The 20350-nt window shown below is 48.3% G+C and overlaps 1 protein-coding gene across 8 annotated transcripts in view; it reads left to right on the top strand.

Annotated features, from left to right (window-relative positions):
• HELZ (helicase with zinc finger) overlaps positions 1-20350 on the top strand; it is a 1413339-nt gene that overhangs the window by 1354477 nt on the left and 38512 nt on the right. For all 8 annotated transcript variants that reach the window (XM_069199901.1, XM_069199892.1, XM_069199898.1 and 5 more), the window contains one exon: positions 6956-7211. In XM_069199901.1, coding sequence (XP_069056002.1) covers positions 6956-7211 — 256 coding nt within the window. The remainder of the gene's footprint in view (positions 1-6955; positions 7212-20350) is intronic.

The raw sequence follows: 20350 nt of genomic DNA, 5'->3' as shown, positions 1-20350 counted from the left end.
CGTGTAAAGGGGTACTGTCCTGCAAGGAGAGGCAAGGGCTCACTGTCTCCCAAATTGGACAGAGGGCAGAGAGGACCAAGAGGACAACTCAACACCTCCGCCTGTGTTGGAGGATCCACAGAGTTCCTGTGTAGATTAGATCCCCGCAACTGGACACCATTGCCTTAGTTGCCTTCGGATGCAGAGGAGTGACTCCTCGACTCCAAGAGAGATTCCTTCTTGCTTCTTCGGTGCAGCTATAGTATTGCTGACCGCAGAGGATGCACAGCTGTGGAAATGTTTCAATTGCTGGGAGCAGCCGGGAAAAAAATGTTGTAAGGTGAGGTCGTCCTCTCAAGAGTTGCAGGCTTGTTTGGTTCCTGTGAAGTTCAGCAGTGGTTCCAGTGGCCAGGAGCAAAAGAGGTCGATGCAGAGGAGTCCTGGTGGAGTCTTGCACGCCGAATCTGGGGACCCACCCTCAAGGGGATCCCTAAAAAGCCCTAACGGGGGGTTTTGGTCACTCTGCAGGGTGACCACCTATCAGAGGGGGCCACTGGCGTCAGTCACCTGTCCTAACCAACCAGATGCTTCCAGGGGCCTCTGCACATCTCGTTTCCAAGATGGCAGAGTCACCTGGAAGAGCTCTGGACATCACCCCTGGGGTGGTGATGAACAGGGGAGTGGTCACTCCCCTTTTCTTTGTGTGGTTTCGTGCCAGAGCAGCGATTGGGGGTCCCTGGACTGGTGCAAATTGGACTATGCAAGGAGGGCACCAAATGTGCCCTCGAAAGTAAGCTGGTGGTGGGGGGAGACTACCCCTCCCCAACCTTGTAACACCTATTTCGATGGGAGAGGGTGTTGCATTCCCTCTCCCACAGGAAATTATTTGTTCTGCCCTCCCCTGTTTGAGCTGGTCAAGCATCAGGAGGGCAGAAACCTGTCTGTGGGGCTGCAGCCATGTGGGCTGCCCACAAAGCCTATAAGACTGGTAGAAGAAATACTGGAGGTCCTCTAAGGAACCCCCAGAGTGCATGGGATCATGCCACCAATACTGGACTTAGTATTGGGGTATGTTTCGGCCATGTTTGATACCAAACATGCTAGGTTTGGAGTTACCACTGTGTAGCCGGACCACAGAATGACCTGTGGTAATTTCACTGGTAAAATGTTTTCCCCATAGTTATGAAGTCCAGAGCATTGTAACTGGAGTTTGCAGCTGCACCTCTGCTCATGCAGGGGTGCCCTCACACACAGGAACCTCCACACTGCCGTCTGGGCTAGGAGGGCCTACCATAGGGGTGACTTACATTGACCTGGTGCAGTGACGAGCAATGAAAGGTTGCGTGCACCTTTTCACACAGGCTGCAATGGCAGGCCTGCAGACACAGTTTGCATGGGCTCCCATGGGTGGCATAATACATGCTGCAGCCCATGGGAGACCACTGCCATACCATTGCCCTGGGTAACTAAGTACCATCTACAGTAGTTTACCAGTATGTCAGTAAGTGTAAGTGGTACCAAGACAACCAAATTTGAAGGAGAGAGCACAATCTTTGGGGTCCTTATTAGCAGGATCCCAATGAAAACAGTCTAAGCACACTGACATCAGGCACAAAGTGGGGGTAACCATTCCAGAAAGAGGGGACTTTCCAACATCCTCCATCTCCATTTATTATGCCTCAATGGAATTTGAATTTGGGTTTGACCTTTCTGATGTGCGCTCCTTTCAAGCTTCTCCACAATTGTCCTCTCAGGCTTCCCACCTTGAAATCTTCATTCCTTGTGAGCACTACAGCTGCCCGCAGGGTGCGTCAAATGCAGGTATTGTCCTTGAAGTCGCCCTGCATTTCAAGTCTATCCTGACAAAGTGGTGCTTCGCACTAGGGCCTCTTTTCTTCCAGAAGTGGTTACACCCTTTCATGTAGGCCAATCCATTACCTTGTCTACTTTTATGCACTCCCACATTCTTTTTAGGAAGAGGAGAGAGTCCATCGCCTAGACATAAAAAGAGCATCAGCATTCTACCTTGATTGTACTTAAGAGTTCCAGGTGGATTATCAACTTTTTATTGGTTATGTGGGTAAGAAGAAAGGTTGGGCAGTGCCATCTCCATATGGGTTGTACTTTGCATTAAGATTGGCTACGCAGTGGCCAAAAAGCAACCATTTGAAGGTTTACATGCTCATTCTACCTAAGCTACATCCACGTTAGCAGGTGAAGTTCCAGTCCTTTGCATCTGTCAGGCAGCATCGTGGGCATCCCTGCCCACGTTCACCAAACTCTACTGCCTGGAAAGTCAGTTCCATAGGGACAGGTACTTTGCCTGTTTGGTCCCAGAGGACTTTCTAGTATGATCTTGGTTCGCAGACCCACCTCCGGGGATGGTATTGCTTGAGTATCTATTCAAAGGTAAACTATCTGCAACTAAAAGTTTCTATCAGATAAGGATGTTAGTTCCATTCCGTAGCCCCTTATCTGGTAGAGACAATATCTTGTTGCAGTTCAGACGTTCCCATCCTCCCGCTCTATGAATTGATTCCTAAGAGAAGGACTCTTGGCCTTAGTTTTGATGCACCAGTAGTCCGTGTTCTTCTTAGCTCTGCGCTTCTGGTGTGAAAAGTCGTGAAAAGAAAAAGATGTTAGCACGAAGGGGTGGAGCCTATATAGGACCCGCAAAATCATATCTGGCGCAGACAATGCCAGCGAAGGACACTGAGCCGACCAGTGCCACCTAACGGCGCAGGGGTACTGCTCAGAAAATTCTCCATATCAAGCTAACACCTGGGGCTAATTCAAAGGTAAGGACTCTGCAACTAGAATATGTCTCTACCAGATAAGGCGTTACCAAAGGTAAGTAACTTGTTCTTCCAGGCTGTACGGTGCCAGTGCGGAGCTACAGGCACATGGGAACAAAACTATGGATACAGTCTGGTTCCTTTTGGGCTATTCTAATATGAGGACTCAACAGGTGGATTGAGGATCCATCAGAAAGATAGTATTGCTTGGTGGAACTGTAGGCAATCTAACTGTGCCAGTAATACTGTTGTGCAAAATGTGTCTGTCTAGTTCTTGACAATTGCACCACGTCTAACATGGTTAATGTTCACCCTTTGCCTTTTTGAGGAGGCACTAATGTTTCAAATCATCACTATTACTAACCTACAACTTGTGCTTCATATACCATCCCCGGTTTCTGAAGGAGATTTTCCTACAGAAATGTATTTTGAACACATCTACGTAGTCCAACAATACCCATGCTGTCTCTTTTTCTCTCTCCAGCCCACCACCAGGACTGGAATCAACACCAATTAAACATTGCCCTTCTGCACCCTGTTTTAACATTTTCTGTAGAAATAGTGCCAGAAGTGCCAATCACAGTTACCTGGTCAAAATCAAGCATTAAGGCCGACTGCAAAGGAGTATGGGTCTCTTACAGGCACCAGGTTCAGTGGAAAGGTTACCTTCTAAGTTAGTCCAGTTTTCACACAGGAGCTCTTCTTGATGAGTTGATTGGCAGTCGGGCTGAAAGCTGGATCCGTAGAGTGGCTCATCTATGTTGGTTTGCTTAATACCCAGCCGTTGGTCAGAACACAAAGAGCTCTGAACAGCAAAATCCAGGATCTGTATCCGGGGAAAATCTTGTCTGCAGTCAGATGAGGTTGCGTTGACTCTGTGAAGTCTACTTGCAAGCACGAGGAGACCCGGGATGGATCTTTGTGACGTGAAAAGCATAGAGACCCTGTTTTTTTACCTGGAGTTCGGTACTTGCGGTTTTAGGGTTGGAGGAGTACACTCTAACACAGTCCAAGGATCTAGGACGTGGTGACCATGTTGTGGGGACTGGGACTCACCCCAATTGAGGCCAGCAGCAGGGTTCAGGCAGGTCCAGTTGATACAAGTTAGCTAGGCAGTTTCAAGGATGACCCTCCGAAAGCTTGTTCTGTCCCTGTTGCTGAAACAGGTGGTCAGCCAGCTGACCCTTGAATTTACTTCTGGGGTCCAGAATTCAAAACAACCAGGTTCATTCTTCCCTCAGGCTTCAGACAGCAGAGCAGTCCTTCTGCGTCTCCACAGGTCCTGGAGTGTTCTTGTGTTTCCACTTATATGCCCAGAGCCAGCTTGTGTGGAGGGGACACCCACTTTGTGTAGCCCTAAGCTGCTTTTGGTCCATGTTTCCCTTTCCCCTTGCTTTTTGCTTTAGTCTGTCTAGTGAGACAAGGAACAGGAACACCCTTCCCACACCCAAACCCCCTTTGTCATCCATCTGGAAGGTATAGACATCACACCATAGGAGAGCCATTACCTAAAAGTTACACACTAAAGTATATAAAAGAGTGATTAATGTAATGTTTGAATTATTGATAGCTGCTGGTTTCTATAAGTCTCCATCAGGTCTCAGAAACTGGTAAATACTCAGAGCACCATCTCAGTCCATTGTTATTTTGCACACCAGCCCACCTTAATTTGGACACAGCCATATGCTAATCATTCTTGACTGCTTCAGAGGGAACAGTCCAGCCATGTTCCAAACTGAGGTGACATGGTGTACAAAATAACAATGGCATGGGATGGTGCTCTGAGTATTTACCAGTTTCTGAGATCTAATGGAGACTTCTAGCAGCAAATAACTTACCTAAATATATTCCCGAGCGTCAGGCTGGATCCAGAGATTTTTGAGCGGAGTCTGTGCGAGAAGTGATGTGCATAGTGCCTATATAGGTGCCACCCCCAGAGCGCTAACCTCAATTCCTTCTTTTCCACACCATCAGCATGGATCCAGATCAAGCTTCCCCTAAGTCACTTTTTGATTGACTTCTACTACCATTTTGTCAACTTTACTCAACCATTTTTTTTTTTTTTTTTTTACATTCTTCTTTTGGAAAATGTCTTCTAGGAAACCGACTGGTATCAAACCTTGTGGTGCCTGTCACAGGCTAATGTCAGTGACAGACCCCAACTTGCTGTGTCTGGTGCCTGGAGCCAGTCCACGACTCCAAGGTCTACCTGGGTTGCAGGACCGTGAATCCACACGGCATCCGCAAGTGAGCCATGAAGCTTCTAGCTGATTCCTACGTGACCTTTCACCGCTTCGGGTCCCATTCACAAAGGAAATCCCAAGACCCCTCTTGGAGTTGTTTTTCGCCAGTCATTTTTGCAATCTTGGACTTCTTTGGGTAAGTCCCATCAGAAGTCCAAGAAGTTGAAGCGTTTTGGTCCCATTCATCGGGTCAGATGAGGAAACAATGACACAGGTCCAAGCCTCACTCACAAATTGTCCCTGTGAAGCCTATGCCTGAGTGCACTCTGCACTGCAACTGGTTTCACTGAACTGGAGAGATTTTCATGAGGCAATGAGTCTCATTTTTGGGTGGCTGGTGCACCTTCAGGTCCCATGGGTTTAGGTAGAACTCCAACGTGGGTTCTGCTGGCTGGTTTTCCCTCAGCGCCAATTGGGACTGCGACTTAACAACCTCCTCCTGGGACCAATGTAGTGGAGCCGTTCCTAGCGCCACCAATGCCCATAGGTGTGCTGAACCCTTGGTGATTCCCAACTACAATACAGGGCGTAGCCCGACAACTGTCCAGGCGCTGACTAGGCCCACATTGCCTGAATAGGAGAAGGAGCCTTATTTTACCTAAGGACTCTCTGAGGAACATGAGTGGAGGGGATCTGAAGATCTCTGTGGTTATTCTGACCCCCTAGGAGAGTCCATAACCAATGACACCTGGTATGGTTCTGCCAGTGGTCAGGGCACCTCACCAGACACTAGCCTCCTCTCTCCTCCCACGGTGGCTATGGGGGAAGGGGCCTCCTTCGCAATGGAGGCCAGGAGGGCAGCTGAGGTTCTAGACAAGGTGGTCACGGGCTTGAATGTTTCAAGGCCACTGCTAGGTTGTTGGGGCTCACCGTGACCCTGCAACAGCTGCATTTCACCTTCTGCTCACTCCTTGGCTACAGTAGGAGTGTTATTGTTTTCCCTCTAGCCACCATGACCAGCAGGCACCTGAAACCTTTCGTGACCATTGCTCCCACAAGCCTCATATCAATGGTAGAGGTCTACCCAATCCGCTTCCCCGGCTGACATAGCCTCAAAGCCCCTTTAATATACCCACACACTATCATGGGCACAGGGTTGGTGGCAGAATTCAACATTTGCATGCCTGATGAGGAGAACACAGAGATAACTTATTGTCAACTTCAGAAGTGGTGTAATTTTGAAGATAGATTCCCTACATGAATTAATAATTGCATATTCTAAGAGGGACAGTATCTTCACTCCTGCTTTTCAGACAGTGGTACTATCACAGGATAACTACAGCCCAGCAATTGTTCTTCTCTCCATACCTTTGCAAGCCTTGATGGCCTTGTTTGGAGGATCAGTTAAATTTTGGGCATTTTGGCTTATATCTGCTGAGCTGAGGCAACTCCGTCTAGCAGTGTGGGCTAATATAGTTAGAGTAACCTGTCGAAGATAAAATGTATGCTTTAGGGAGGCATTTCCTTTGTGAACTGCCTCCCTTCCCTTTTCATTTCAGTATCTTCTGACGCCTACTGGGATGCAGAATTCACCATTGAGGATTTAGTACTGAAGGAGTTTGGTAGACTAGCCCCAGATATGTGCTAGATGTTATTGCTTTTGGTTGACATTGTGCATGTAGGTGTGATACAAGGAACGGAAATGGTGCCAGCTAGATCTCTGACACCATATTTTTTTTTTTTTAAGTTTCAGTATCCCTGCCTGCAGTTGTAATGGTTGCAAGAGAACCTATATAAAGAGAACACACTATGTGTGGAACATTGTTCAAGAATTTTGAATATTAAAATCTGTGTAATTCCTTTGTGCATGCAAAATCTTGTTACTCATTGCACCCTCCTTAGTCCTGAATTATGGGTGAACAGATGGAAGTGAATGTGAAAAACGAAAAAAAAAATAAGGAATGTATATTGTCTCAGCTTTTTCCATTTGCTTTACAGTATGAACCAAGAGGACCAGGCAGGCCACCATTGTACCAAAGAAGAATTTCATCTAGCTCGGTCCAGGCGTGTCCCGAAGATCTAGGCACTCAGCAAGAAACTCTTAGTCAATGTAAAGATCTTCAGGACCACAGTAACCAACCTCCGTTCAACTATTCACCCCCTGAGTTATGGGTGAATGCCACCTCATCTGTCCCATACCAGAACATTCCATGCAATGGTTCCAGCAGAGCAGTGCCACCTAGGGAAATGTTAGGTAATGCACTACTCAACATAAACTCTTCATAAGCTTTTGTTGTTTTCATCTTGAATGATTTTCTGATTTTGTTTTGGTTACCTCTTTTGTGCATGTGGGCTGTGGGTTAAAGCTTTCTACTTAAAAGGGTTATTGGTTGAAAGAATAGACCAGTTGGCCTGTTGAGAAAAACTTAAATATCTCCAAGTTGGCCGTTTGCTGAAAAGGATACTTCCCTTATAGTAAAAGATCTATAAATATCTGATAATGATGAGCTAAGAATCACTGCAAACAGCAAAAGTTGTGTATTTGTTGGTGAAAAGTAAAAAAACAAAAACAAAAGTGCAACCTTTCACTTTGGAAATAGTAGGTAAATGTGTCGAAATTTAAAATATTTGTGGCAGGTAACCAAATATTTCAGTCATTTTCTTCCAAAATGTATGCATGTTTGCTGTCTTAGCCAAATCATAGCAAACATTTGGTTGATAAATTTCTCTCTTTTTGAAAGCCTTGGTTTCTCACTATAATCAAGATGTTGCAATAGATGTGCACACTTAAGTGTTGCAGAAAATTCAGCTTCCTGAAAAAGTCTACCCTTGTACTTATTCTTTATATGAGAGAGAATTCCATTAAGCTCCCTACATCTGATAGAGACTTCTAGAAACAGATTCTTTACCTTAGAATATTGCTCAGGTGTCAGACTACATCTGGAAATTTTACTAGCAGCACGTTTGTGCAAAAGTGAGTGGTATTGTTTGGCTCGGAATCTTTTGTGCAGGAAGTGACGTTCCCTGTGCCTATATCGGCCAGTGCACTGACATCAGTTCTTTTCTTTCTGCACCACTCAGCACAGAGAGTTTTTGACTGACTTCTTTCAACATTTTGTCAAACCTTTTTTTGAGACTTTTTTTGTTAGTGTGGTAAATGCTTATACCCCTGTACCCACGCCAACCCTAAAAGGGTTTGGTTTAAGCTCCCTGATTCCTGCCACAGACAAATTGCATCCTATTTGCATTTGGTGCTTTGAGTGGCACCACAACTCCAAGACTTGTGTGGAATTCAGCGCCGTGAACCTCAAGTAGCTCAGGGAGCTCTGATTAAAGATCCAAGTCGCCTTCACAACGCTCCAAGTCCTATTTGCATGGAAGGTCTCAGACCTGTTTACGGAGTCATCACTCTGTCATCAGGTAAGTCCCACAAGAAATCAAAAAAATCAAAGAAGGTGAGTGCTATTAGATTTCACCGCTATGGTCCAAGTCTTCAGACGAGGCTTGAGAACATTGTCACTCTAGGCCCTGCTCCCACAGCATGCCTCTTGGTCTGCAATGCCCCTCCCTGAGTTTGCTGGAGCTAAAGCGACCCCTGCCCAACTCGAAGAAATGTATGAGGCCAGCAACTCATTCTTTGGGTGACTGATGGTTAAACCAACCTCCTTGATGAGGCCAACAGTAACTGGTACGAGGAACAGGCAGATGCCAGTGGACACCTCCCCAGACACTTGCATGGTATCTCTGCCTAGTGTGGCTACGGAGGAAGTGGCTTTGTTTGCTATGGTGATGAAATGGGTGGGGAGGGATCAGGTCCTGAAGCTTACGCTGTCTTCTGTGGCAGTCAAGACGAACATCTTGAGAGAGGTACTTCAGCCAGGGGTCGCACCCACAGAACCTCTCCTCCCCTTTAATGCAGCCCTCACTAATGTCCTGCTCGAGGTCTTCGCCAAACTGTGCACAGGGACAATAACCCGCTACCATCATCCCAGTCCTAGGGGCACAACTTTCCTCACACCGCATTCCACCCATGAGAGTCTGGATGTTCAGGCCTCTGCCCCCAGGGTCAAGTGTTTCTACCACACCACTGGGTAGGGAATCCAAGAGGCTGGACACCGGTGGCAAGAGGCTGTTCTTTTCGACACTGCAGTCAGTGAACACTGCGTGCTTTTTGGCCCAATACACCCACAGAGTTTGGGGTTTAGTTGCACAAGTGCTGCATATGGTCACATACTGTGACAGGCTTTTGCAGACTGCAGAAACGCTATAAAGTTCATCATTCACTGCCAACTGGATATGAACGACTCGCTCAGTAGAATGCTTGCATCGTCATTGGCACTGAAAAGCCACTCTGGACTGAGATCTACTGGCTTTTTTGTGGGATGTCCAGGCATCCCTTGTGGACATGCTGTTCGATGATAACTGTTTTTTTGTAGACAAGGCAGATTCAGCTCTGGAGGGCTTTAAGGACAGCCAAGCCACTGCCAGATGCTTGGCCTCTCCATGTTCCTGTGCCAACTCCATTCTGCCTTTTGCCCCTTGTGGGGCTATGGTAGGGCCAACCACCCGCATCCATTTCAACCCAGCCACCAAGGTCAACAGACTTCCTAGTCTTTTTGTGGCCACCAGTGATGTTCCCATAAGCCTCATGAGACACACAGCTGAGATCCATCCAGTCCGGCAACCCCTGCCTCAAACCACTTTAGTTTTCCTTCATAACATCACAGACACACAGATGGCACCAGGATCTGTCTTCACCTGTACCGCTGGCAGTCCATAGTGTCCATACCACAAATTGTTAAGCTGGGTTAATCCATCCCTTTCTTAGATACTCCTCCACCCATGCCACCTTCCCCAGGCAATCTGACGGAGGACCAGGCTGAAGACTTCAGGCTCTTTTGGACAAAGGAGCCATTGAGAGGGCACTAGCATCAGAAGTAGGTCGTGGTTGCTTTTCCCGCTCTTTCTGGTGCCCAAGAAGGACGGAGGCCTTTGCCCTATTTTAGAACTGCTCCCTCTCAATTTCTTCCTGAAGGAGGAATTCTAGATGCTCACCTTAACCGAGGTCCTGTCTTTTGTAGACTCTGGGTGTTGGCAATGGACTTGCAGGGTGCCTTCTTTGATATTCCTGACTTGTATTCCCGCAGGCATTACCAAAGGTTCATGGTAGGCCACGAGCATTATCAGTTCACTCTGCTCCCCTTTGGCCTTACCTGCGGCGCTCAAGTGTTCACCACGGACTACAGCATATTTTCCCTCCATATCCCTTCTTCATGCCCTATTTGGACCTGAACCTACTTCTAACCTTCTTGTTGGTGCACCCTTCGAACACTTGCACAATTTCCCTTTCCATTTGGTGACCATAAAAACAGCCTTTCTAGTGGACATAACATTGACCAGGAGGGCTAGTGAACTGCAAGCACTGTCTGTGAACCCTCTTTGCACAATATTTTTCCAGAACAAACTGGTGTTGAGAGCATGTGCCTCTTTTCTGCTGTAAGTGGTAATACCTCACATAGGCCAGACCACCACCTTGACTGCTTTCATTGCTCCACCTCACCTCTCAAAAGAGAAGGAGAGACTTCACTCCTTGGGCCCAAAAAGAGTGTTGTCATTCTGTATTGATCATACCAAAGAGTTCCAAATGGAGAAATAGCTCTTCATTGAGTTTGTTGGGGTGAAGAAAGGAGAGGCTCTCCTGGGCCCAGGCTTCATCCAGACCCTTATGCTTATGGGTATACATACGGGGAGAGTTTGGAGGGGACGCTGAACCGTTTAGAATACCAGCTTGACCCCTAAATGGACTGGGTGCAGGATTTGGGTGTTGCCAGTGGTCTAGACAACCTCCCCTGACACTTGCATCTCTCCCCCTAACGTGGATACGGAGGAGGGCGCCTCATACTCTATGGTGGTGCGAAGGGCAGCTGAGGTCTTGGACCTTGAGCTACCTTCTGTGGATGTTAGGCCTAATATCCTTACCGACGTGCTTCAGTCTGGGTCTTCCAAATCAGAACCCCTTCTTCCCTTTAATAACGCATTGACGGACGTCCTTTTGGGTACTTGGTCCAGACCCAGCACAGGGGCTCCTGTGGATAGGAAGATTGCCCACTGCCATCAGCCTGCGCCGACAGACCCAAAATTCCTCACCCAACACCCCACACCTGAGAGACTTGTCATCTAGGCTTCCTCTTCATCAAGCACATTCCCTGCCGCACCCCCGGATAGGGAGTCAAAAAGACTGGATAACCTGGGTAAGAAGTTGTTTTCTTCCAACAGTCTAGCGCTGCGGTCCATGAACTCTGCATGCCTTTTGGGCCGCTGTTCCCATACTCTCTGGGATACGGTCGTGCAAGTGCTGCCTAGAGTTCCGGAGGAGGCCTGGACTGTCCTTTCCCAAGCTGTGACAGACGGGAGGGACTCAGAAAGTTCATGATACGTTGTGGACTGGAAACAACTGACTCTGGGCAGATCGGATGCATTGACGGTAGCATTGAGACACCATGCCTGGCTGAGAACATCTGGCTTCGCAGGGGATATCTAGCAGTCTCTGATGGACATGCCCTTTGATGGCACACGTCTCTTTGGAGACAAGGTGGACTCAGCGCTCAAGCGATTCAAGGATTCCCGAGCCACGGCCCGGTCCCATGGCCTCAGGCCTGTTCCTAGACCCCCAGCAGTCTGCCTTTCCCCCCTTTGGGGGCTACAGAAGGTGCACCCAGCCACGTTCCTTTCCCCCTGGCCATTGACCCGCACATTCTGTACAACCTCTGCGTGGACATGGGATCCCACGACCCGGGGATCAGGAAGCCAGCGGGTCGCCCAGTCCTCCCCACCCCCTCCTCAGCCTCCAAACCTTCCTAGTCCGTGACTACACCAGGAATCCCTTACCTCGGGCAAGTGGGTTCTCCAGATTGTCCGAAGGGGCTACCTCCTCCCCTTCGAGACACCTCCTCCACCCATGCCACCTTCATACAATCGCATATCGGAGGATCATATGGCGCTTCTCTGCCAGCAAGTCCAAGCCCTTTTGGCGAAAGGAGCTATACAGAGGGTTCAGTTGCCAGAAGTAGGTCGTGGTTGCTATTCCTGCTACTTCCTGATGCCGAAAAAGGACAAGGGTCTTTGTCCTATCTTAGGGATTCGGTCCCTCAACCTCTACCTCAAGAAGGAAAAGTTCAAAATGTTGACCTTGGCTCAGGTCCTATCTGCCCTGGATCCCAGAGACTGGATGGTATCGTTGGATTTGCAAGACGCATACTTCCACATTCCCGTCTTGCCATCCCACAGACGTTACCTACGATTCGTGGTAGGTCACGAGAACTTTCAGTATACTGTGCTCCCTTTTGGCCTTGCCAGTGCCCCTCGGGTGCTCACGAAAGTGATGGTGGTGGTGGCAGCTCATCTGCCCAGGTTAGCGGTCCCAGTCTTCCCCTACCTCAACGATTGGCTGTTGAAGGTGAACTCTCCCCATACTGTCGTCTCCCACCTCTAGACTTCGGCAAACCTTTTGAATTCACTGTGGTTCACTATCAACGTGCCAAAGTCACATCTGACTCCTTCTCAGACACCCCCTTTCATCTGAGCTGTTCTGGATACAGTGCAGTTTACGGCATATCCTCCTGAAAAGCGAATCCAGGATATTCGGGCTATGATGCCAATGTTTCAGTCTCTATCCTGTATTTCGGTGAGAATGACTCTGAGGCTGCTGGGCCTCATGGCCTCCTTCATCCTGCTAGGTTCAAAAGGCCAGATGGCATATGTGGGCTCTGCAGTGGGACCCGAAGTTCCAGTGGGCGCAGCATCAGGGGAGTCTCTCCGACAAAGTCCAGATCTCAGAAGGAACTGTGAGAGACCTGCAGTGATGGTTAACAAATCAGGATGGGGTCAAAGGCAGATCCCTCTCTTTTCCCCAACCAGATCTTACAGTAGTGACAGATGAGTCACTCCTGGGATGGATGACCACATGTATCTGGCTGGCTCCCTGAATGCCAGGGCAGACAAACTCAGCCAACGATGCATGGTCGAACACGAATGTCGTCTCCATGCGGAGGTGGTGCAAGGTCTCTTCCTTCAGTGGGGAGAACCTTGGTTAGACTTGTTCGTCTCTGTAGAGAACGCGCAATGCCAGCTGTTTTGTGCGTTGGAGTTTTCAAGGCGGCACTCGCACGGCAACGCTTTTCGTCACGAGTGGAATTCAGGCCTCCTGTATGCCTTTCTGACCATACCACTTCTGCCCAGAGTTCTGAAGAAGATCAGGTAAGACTGGCACATGTAATCCTGGTGGCTCAAGACTGGGCATGAAGAGTCTGGCATCCCGAGCTGTTGAGCATGGCCATTGCTCCTCCGATCAGACTGCCTCTTCAGGAGGATCTTCTGTTGCAGCAACAGGGGAGGGTCATCTACCCAAACCTGCCCATCCTCCGCCTCCTTGCGTGGAGATTGAGCAGCGACAGTTGACGTCTTTTGACCTGAAGTCTGTAACGTTACCTTGGAAGCCAGGCGTCCCTCAACCAAAACCGTATACGCCTGTTGTTGAAAGAAATTTGTGGCATGGTGCATCAACAAATCTGTCGATCCTCTAGCTGCTCCTCTTTCTCAGGTCCTTCTCTTTATTCTTTCCCTTGCCCAACAGGGCTCCACCCTGGGCAATCCTAATGGATATCTCTCTGCTATCTCTGCTCTGTTGAGGTTACCAGATAAGCCTTCTTTATTTAAATCTCCCATTGTTGGGAGGTTTCTTAAAAGCCTCACACATCTTTTTCCTCCTCTCCCATTCATCATGCCACAACGGGATATAAACCTAGTATTAACATATCTTGTGTGTGCCCTGTTCGAGCTGCTTCACAACTGCCCTTTACGGCTCTTAACCATCAAGACTGTCTTTTGCCGTTAGGTCCTGGAGGACTTCTTGGTGTGATCTTGGTTCGCAACCCTCCACTGGGGTGGTATTGCTCGGGTATCTATTCAAAGGTAAGGAATCTGCAACTAGAAGTCTCTATCAGATGTACAAGTTACTTACCTTCGGTAACAATATATCTAGTAGAGGCATATTCTAGTTGTAGATTCTTACCGATCTGCCCATCCTCACTGCACTGCAAACTGATCTCTAGGGACAGGATCTTCCCTTTAAGGGCCCTAGTTTTGGCGCACCACTCTATGTTCTTCATGGCTCTGCGCTACTGGCGTGAAAAGTCGTGAAAAGAAACTGACGTCAGCGCGCCCTGGGGTGGCGCCTATAATCGAGCGCAATGTCATCAAGGCGAACACAACGCCAACGACCCCCGCGCAGTCGACGCCGCGCAGAGGTACTGCTCGAAGAAAAATATCCAGATCCAAACTGACGCCCAGGGGAATTCAAAGGTAAGGAAACTGCAACTAGAATATGTTTCTACCAGATATATCGGCACTAAAGGTAAGTAACTTGTACGTACTGGCCAAAAAGCAATGTCCTGAAGGCTTGTGACCTCATTCCACCAGAGCTAAGGGTATGATCACTGCATTAGCTCGCTGAGTCTCCGTCCTGGACATCAGTCAGACTGTAAAATGGGCATCTCTGCACACGTTCACCAAGCACTGTCTAGGCAGTCAGGTCTGTTGTGATGGGCACTTTGCTTGTTCGGTCCTTCGGGGATCCTGATCTGTTTGCAAACCCACCTCGGGAGAGATTGCTGAGGTATCTATTCTAAGGTAAGGAACTTGGTTCAGCTAGAATCTCTTTCAAGTCACTTACCTTCATTAAAACATTATCTGGAAGAGACTATCTAGTTGCAGATTTCTCAAAAACCCTCCCAAGCTCTGTGCTCTGTGAGCTGATTTCTCCACCTAGGGTAACCCTTAACGTTTTTAGTGTCTGCACACTGTGCATCAGCAATCTTCGTAGCTCCACACTTCTGGTGTGGAAAGTTCTTGAAAAGTAACTGATGTCATTGCACTTGGTGGCGCCTATGTACGCACTTCTCATGCCACTTCTGGCCCCAGTGATGCTGATGCCACCTACTGGTGTGCAGAGGTACTACTCGTAAAGTTTCTGGATCTAACCTGATGCCTGGGGAACATTCTAAGGTAAGGAATCTACGGCTAGTTGGAGTCTCTACCAAATAAGGCGTTACCAAAGGTAAGTAACTTGTTCTTGTAAACTGTATTGGAACTGACATGTTCTGGTAGTACCGTGTGCTCAATTACACCAACCCACACCAGGTTCAAGTAAATAGCACAAAGTACTCTCACAGTAGAAAGATGCCCCTTTGTCATCGCTCAGATCAGTGTTCTCAATATGGGAACATTTGTTAGACAAAAATGCAGAAAGGAATACAATTAGCACCTCATTCTGCTAAAGGTTAGTAGAATCACTGTGTCCATGTCTCATACTCAACAGGTACCCATGTTCCTTACTACACCCATGATATTCATGAAGTGCAAACATGTTACTTTTCATTGCTTGTATATTTTATTCAGTGATGATGCCCTGTAATTTCTTAGATTTAGTGTATCTTATGCTGAAATGTATTTTGCATTGTTATGCAGTTTATTTTATATATTGTATAGACATCTAGCCACAGATTCCTAATCCATAGAAAATCCCCAGGCATCAGAGTGGATCTGTAAATTTTCGATCGGTACCCCTGCACACAGTTAGGTGGCATTGCTCTGCTCGGCATCATCCGCACTGATGTGAAGTGATGTGCGTGGTACCAGTATATAGGCGCCAACTCGGTGTACTGATTTCATTTCTTACCTTTCCTCACCAGATCGCTCTGATCAAGTCTGAGCTACCCCTCAATTGTGTTTTTTTTAATAGTCTTTTTTGACTTTTTGCTGACTTTTTGAGATTTTTCACCACCTGATGTTAGGATGTCATTAAAGAAGCCAGCTGGTTTCAAATTGTTTGTGGACTGTCATAGACAAGAGACCCTCACTTGGCATGTTTGTGGTGCCTGGAACCGGGACACGACTCCAAGGTGTGGGAGGACTGCCACACCATACACTTCAAAGCACTGATGGATTGATCCTTCAAGCTCCTCCCCACACAACGTCAATCGACACCGCAACGCTGGAGGTCCTGTTCACATGAGAGGTCTCAGGATCATTCGAGGAGCCCCTCCTGATGTTCATCGTCTAAACCCCCTTCAACTTCACTGCATCTGTCTAAGTCATTAGACGAGACCACAGAGAATCAGCACTCTAGGCCCTGTGACTCGGCGGGGCCTGATCCTGGGTGCGCTCTGTGCTTCCCTGATTTTCCTGGAGCCTGAGCAACGCTGGCCCCAGTAAAAGAATTTCATGAGGCCATGCGCCTCATCTTTGGGCAGCCGCACCCCTCTGGAGTGCCTTGGGGCCCTACAGGCACACTAGGGGACCCAACTGGGAACAGACCGGAGGGTTCGCCCTCTGCACCAGTCAGGCCCCAGGGATATAGAGCAGAATTGTCACCAAGACCATCTTAAGTGCCCGCTCCAATGCTGACGCCTGTAGGGAGCATCATCCCCATTGCCAACTCCAACACGGAGCCAGATGATATCGCCCAACGCTGAATCTGTCGTCGACCGAGGACATTATTCCCAGAGCGGAGCCAGTGCCTTATTTGATGGATAGGCCTGGGGAGGGAGATGTTTGGGAGGGTCTATGGACCCTTATGAAGATGAACTAGTTGAGGAATGGATGTTGAAACATTAAAGAAACTGTAAAGAAATGGCTCCCTGTTGCAGTTACCCCCCACTTTTTGCCTGATACTGATGCTGACTTGACTGAGAAGTGTGCTAGGACCCTGCTAACCAGGCCCCAGCACCAGTGTTCTTTCACCTAAAATGTACCATTGTTTCCACAATTGGCACACCCTGGCATTCAGATAAGTCCCTTGTAACTGGTACCTCTGGTACCAAGGGCCCTGATGCCAGGGAAGGTCTCTAAGGGCTGTAGCATGTATTATGCCACCCTAGAGACCCCTCACTCAGCACAGACACACTGCTTACAAGCCTGTGTGTGCTGGTGAGAACAAAATGAGTAAGTCGACATGGCACTCCCCTCAGGGTGCCATGCCAGCCTCTCACTGCCTATGCAGTATAGGTAAGACACCCCTCTAGCAGGCCTTACAGCCCTAAGGCAGGGTGCACTATACCATAGGTGAGGGTACCAGTGCATGAGCACTGTGCCCCTACAGTGTCTAAGCAAAACCTTAGACATTGTAAGTGCAGGGTAGCCATAAGAGTATATGGTCTGGGAGTCTGTTTTACACGAACTCCACAGCACCATAATGGCTACACTGAAAACTGGGAAGTTTGGTATCAAACTTCTCAGCACAATAAATGCACACTGATGCCAGTGTACATTTTATTGTAAAATACACCACAGAGGGCACCTTAGAGGTGCCCCCTGAAACTTAACCGACTATCTGTGTAGGCTGACTAGTTTTAGCAGCCTGCCACAAACCGAGACATGTTGCTGGCCCCATGGGGAGAGTGCCTTTGTCACTCTGAGGCCAGTAACAAAGCCTGCACTGGGTGGAGATGCTAACACCTCTCCCAGGCAGGAATTGTCACACCTGGCGGTGAGCCTCAAAGGCTCACCTCCTTTGTGCCAACCCAGCAGGACACTCCAGCTAGTGGAGTTGCCCGCCCCCTCCGGCCAGGCCCCACTTTTGGCGGCAAGGCCGGAGAAAATAATGAGAAAAACAAGGAGGAGTCACTGGCCAGTCAGGACAGCCCCTAAGGTGTCCTGAGCTGAAGTGACTCTAACTTTTAGAGATCCTCCATCTTGCAGATGGAGGATTCCCCCAATAGGGTTAGGATTGTGACCCCCTCCCCTTGGGAGGAGGCACAAAGAGGGTGTACCCACCCTCAGGGCTAGTAGCCATTGGCTACTAACCCCCCAGACCTAAACACGCCCTTAAATTTAGTATTTAAGGGCTACCCTGAACCCTAGAAAATTAGATTCCTGCAACAAGAAGAAGGACTGCCCAGCTGAAAACCCCTGCAGCGGAAGACCAGAAGACGACAACTGCCTTGGCTCCAGAAACTCACCGGCCTGTCTCCTGCCTTCCAAAGATCCTGCTCCAGCGACGCCTTCCGAAGGGACCAGCGACCTCGACATCCTCTGAGGACTGCCCCTGCTTCGAAAAGACAAGAAACTCCCGAGGACAGCGGACCTGCTCCAAGAAAAGCTGCAACTTTGTTTCCAGCAGCTTTAAAGAACCCTGCAAGCTCCCCGCAAGAAGCGTGAGACTTGCAACACTGCACCCGGCGACCCCGACGCGGCTGGTGGCGATCCAACACCTCAGGAGGGACCCCAGGACTACTCTGATACTGTGAGTACCAAAACCTGTCCCCCCTGAGCCCCCACAGCGCCGCCTGCAGAGGGAATCCCGAGGCTTCCCCTGACCGCGACTCTTTGAACCTAAAGTCCCGACGCCTGGGAGAGACCCTGCACCCGCAGCCCCCAGGACCTGAAGGACCGGACTTTCACTGAAGAAGTGACCCCCAGGAGTCCCTCTCCCTTGCCCAAGTGGAGGTTTCCCCGAGGAATCCCCCCCTTGCCTGCCTGCAGCGCTGAAGAGATCCCGAGATCTCTCATAGACTAACATTGAAAACCCGACGCTTGTTTCTACACTGCACCCGGCCGCCCCCGCGCCGCTGAGGGTGAAATTTCTGTGTGGACCTGTGTCCCCCCCGGTGCCCTACAAAACCCCCCTGGTCTGCCCTCCGAAGACGCGGGTACTTACCTGCAAGCAGACCGGAACCGGGGCACCCCCTTCTCTCCATTCTAGCCTATGTGTTTTGGGCACCACTTTGAACTCTGCACCTGACCGGCCCTGAGCTGCTGGTGTGGTGACTTTGGGGTTGCTCTGAACCCCCAACGGTGGGCTACCTTGGACCAAGAACTGAACCCTGTAAGTGTCTTACTTACCTGGTAAAACTAATCAAAACTTACCTCCCCCAGGAACTGTGAAAATTGCACTAAGTGTCCACTTTTAAAACAGCTATTTGTCAATAACTTGAAAAGTATACATGCAATTTTGATGATTTGAAGTTCCTAAAGTACTTACCTGCAATACCTTTCGAATGAGATATTACATGTAGAATTTGAACCTGTGGTTCTTAAAATAAACTAAGAAAAGATATTTTTCTATATAAAAACCTATTGGCTGGATTTGTCTCTGAGTGTGTGTACCTCATTTATTGTCTATGTGTATGTACAACAAATGCTTAACACTACTCCTTGGATAAGCCTACTGCTCGACCACACTACCACAAAATAGAGCATTAGTATTATCTATTTTTACCACTATTTTACCTCTAAGGGGAACCCTTGGACTCGGTGCATGCTATTCCTTACTTTGAAATAGCACATACAGAGCCAACTTCCTACATTGGTGGATCAGCGGTGGGGTACAAGACTTTGCATTTGCTGGACTACTCAGCCAATACCTGATCACACGACAAATTCCAAAATTGTCATTAGAAATTGATTTTTGCAATTTGAAAAGTTTTCTAAATTCTTAAAAGACCTGCTAGGGCCTTGTGTTAGATCCTGTTTAGCATTTCTTTTAGAGTTTAAAAGTTTGTAAAAGTTTGAATTAGATTCTAGAACCAGTTTTAGTTTCTTAAAAAGTATTCCAACTTTTAGAAGCATAATGTCTAGCACAGATGTGAATGTGGTGGAACTCGACACCACACCTTACCTCCATCTACAGATGAGAGAGCTAAGGTCACTCTGTAAACTAAAGAAAATAGCAATGGGCCCCAAACCTACCAAAGTACAGCTCCAGGAGCTTTTGGCAGAGTTTGAAAAGGCCAACCCCTCTGAGGGTGGCAACTCAGAGGAAGAGGATAGTGACCAGGAGGAAAATTCCCCCCTACCAGTCCTATCTAGGGAGAACAGGGTCCCTCAAACCCTGACTCCAAAAATAATAGTCAGAGATGCTGGTTCCCTCACAGGAGAGACCAACACCTCTGAAATCACTGAGGATAACTCCAGTGAAGATGACCCCCTGTTAGCCAGGATGGTCAAAAGATTGGCTTTGGAAAAGCAGCTCCTAGCCATAGAAAGGGAAAGAAAAGAGATGGGCCTAGGTCCCATCGATGGTGGCAGCAACTTAAATAGGGTCAGAGATTCTCCTGACATCCTAAAAATCCCCAAAGGGATTGTAACAAAATATGAAGATGGTGATGACATCACCAAATGGTTCACAGCTTTTGAGAGGGCTTGTGTAACCAGAAAAGTAAACAGATCTCACTGGGGTGCTCTCCTTTGGGAAATGTTCACTGGAAAGTGTAGGGATAGACTCCTCACACTCTCTGGAAAAGATGCAGAATCTTATGACCTCATGAAGGGTACCCTGATTGAGGGCTTTGGATTCTCCACTGAGGAGTATAGAATTAGATTCAGGGGGGCTCAAAA

This window comes from Pleurodeles waltl, chromosome 7 (assembly GCF_031143425.1).
Source record: "Pleurodeles waltl isolate 20211129_DDA chromosome 7, aPleWal1.hap1.20221129, whole genome shotgun sequence".
NCBI lineage: Eukaryota > Metazoa > Chordata > Amphibia > Caudata > Salamandridae > Pleurodeles > Pleurodeles waltl.
This window is presented reverse-complemented; position numbering and strand designations above follow the sequence as displayed.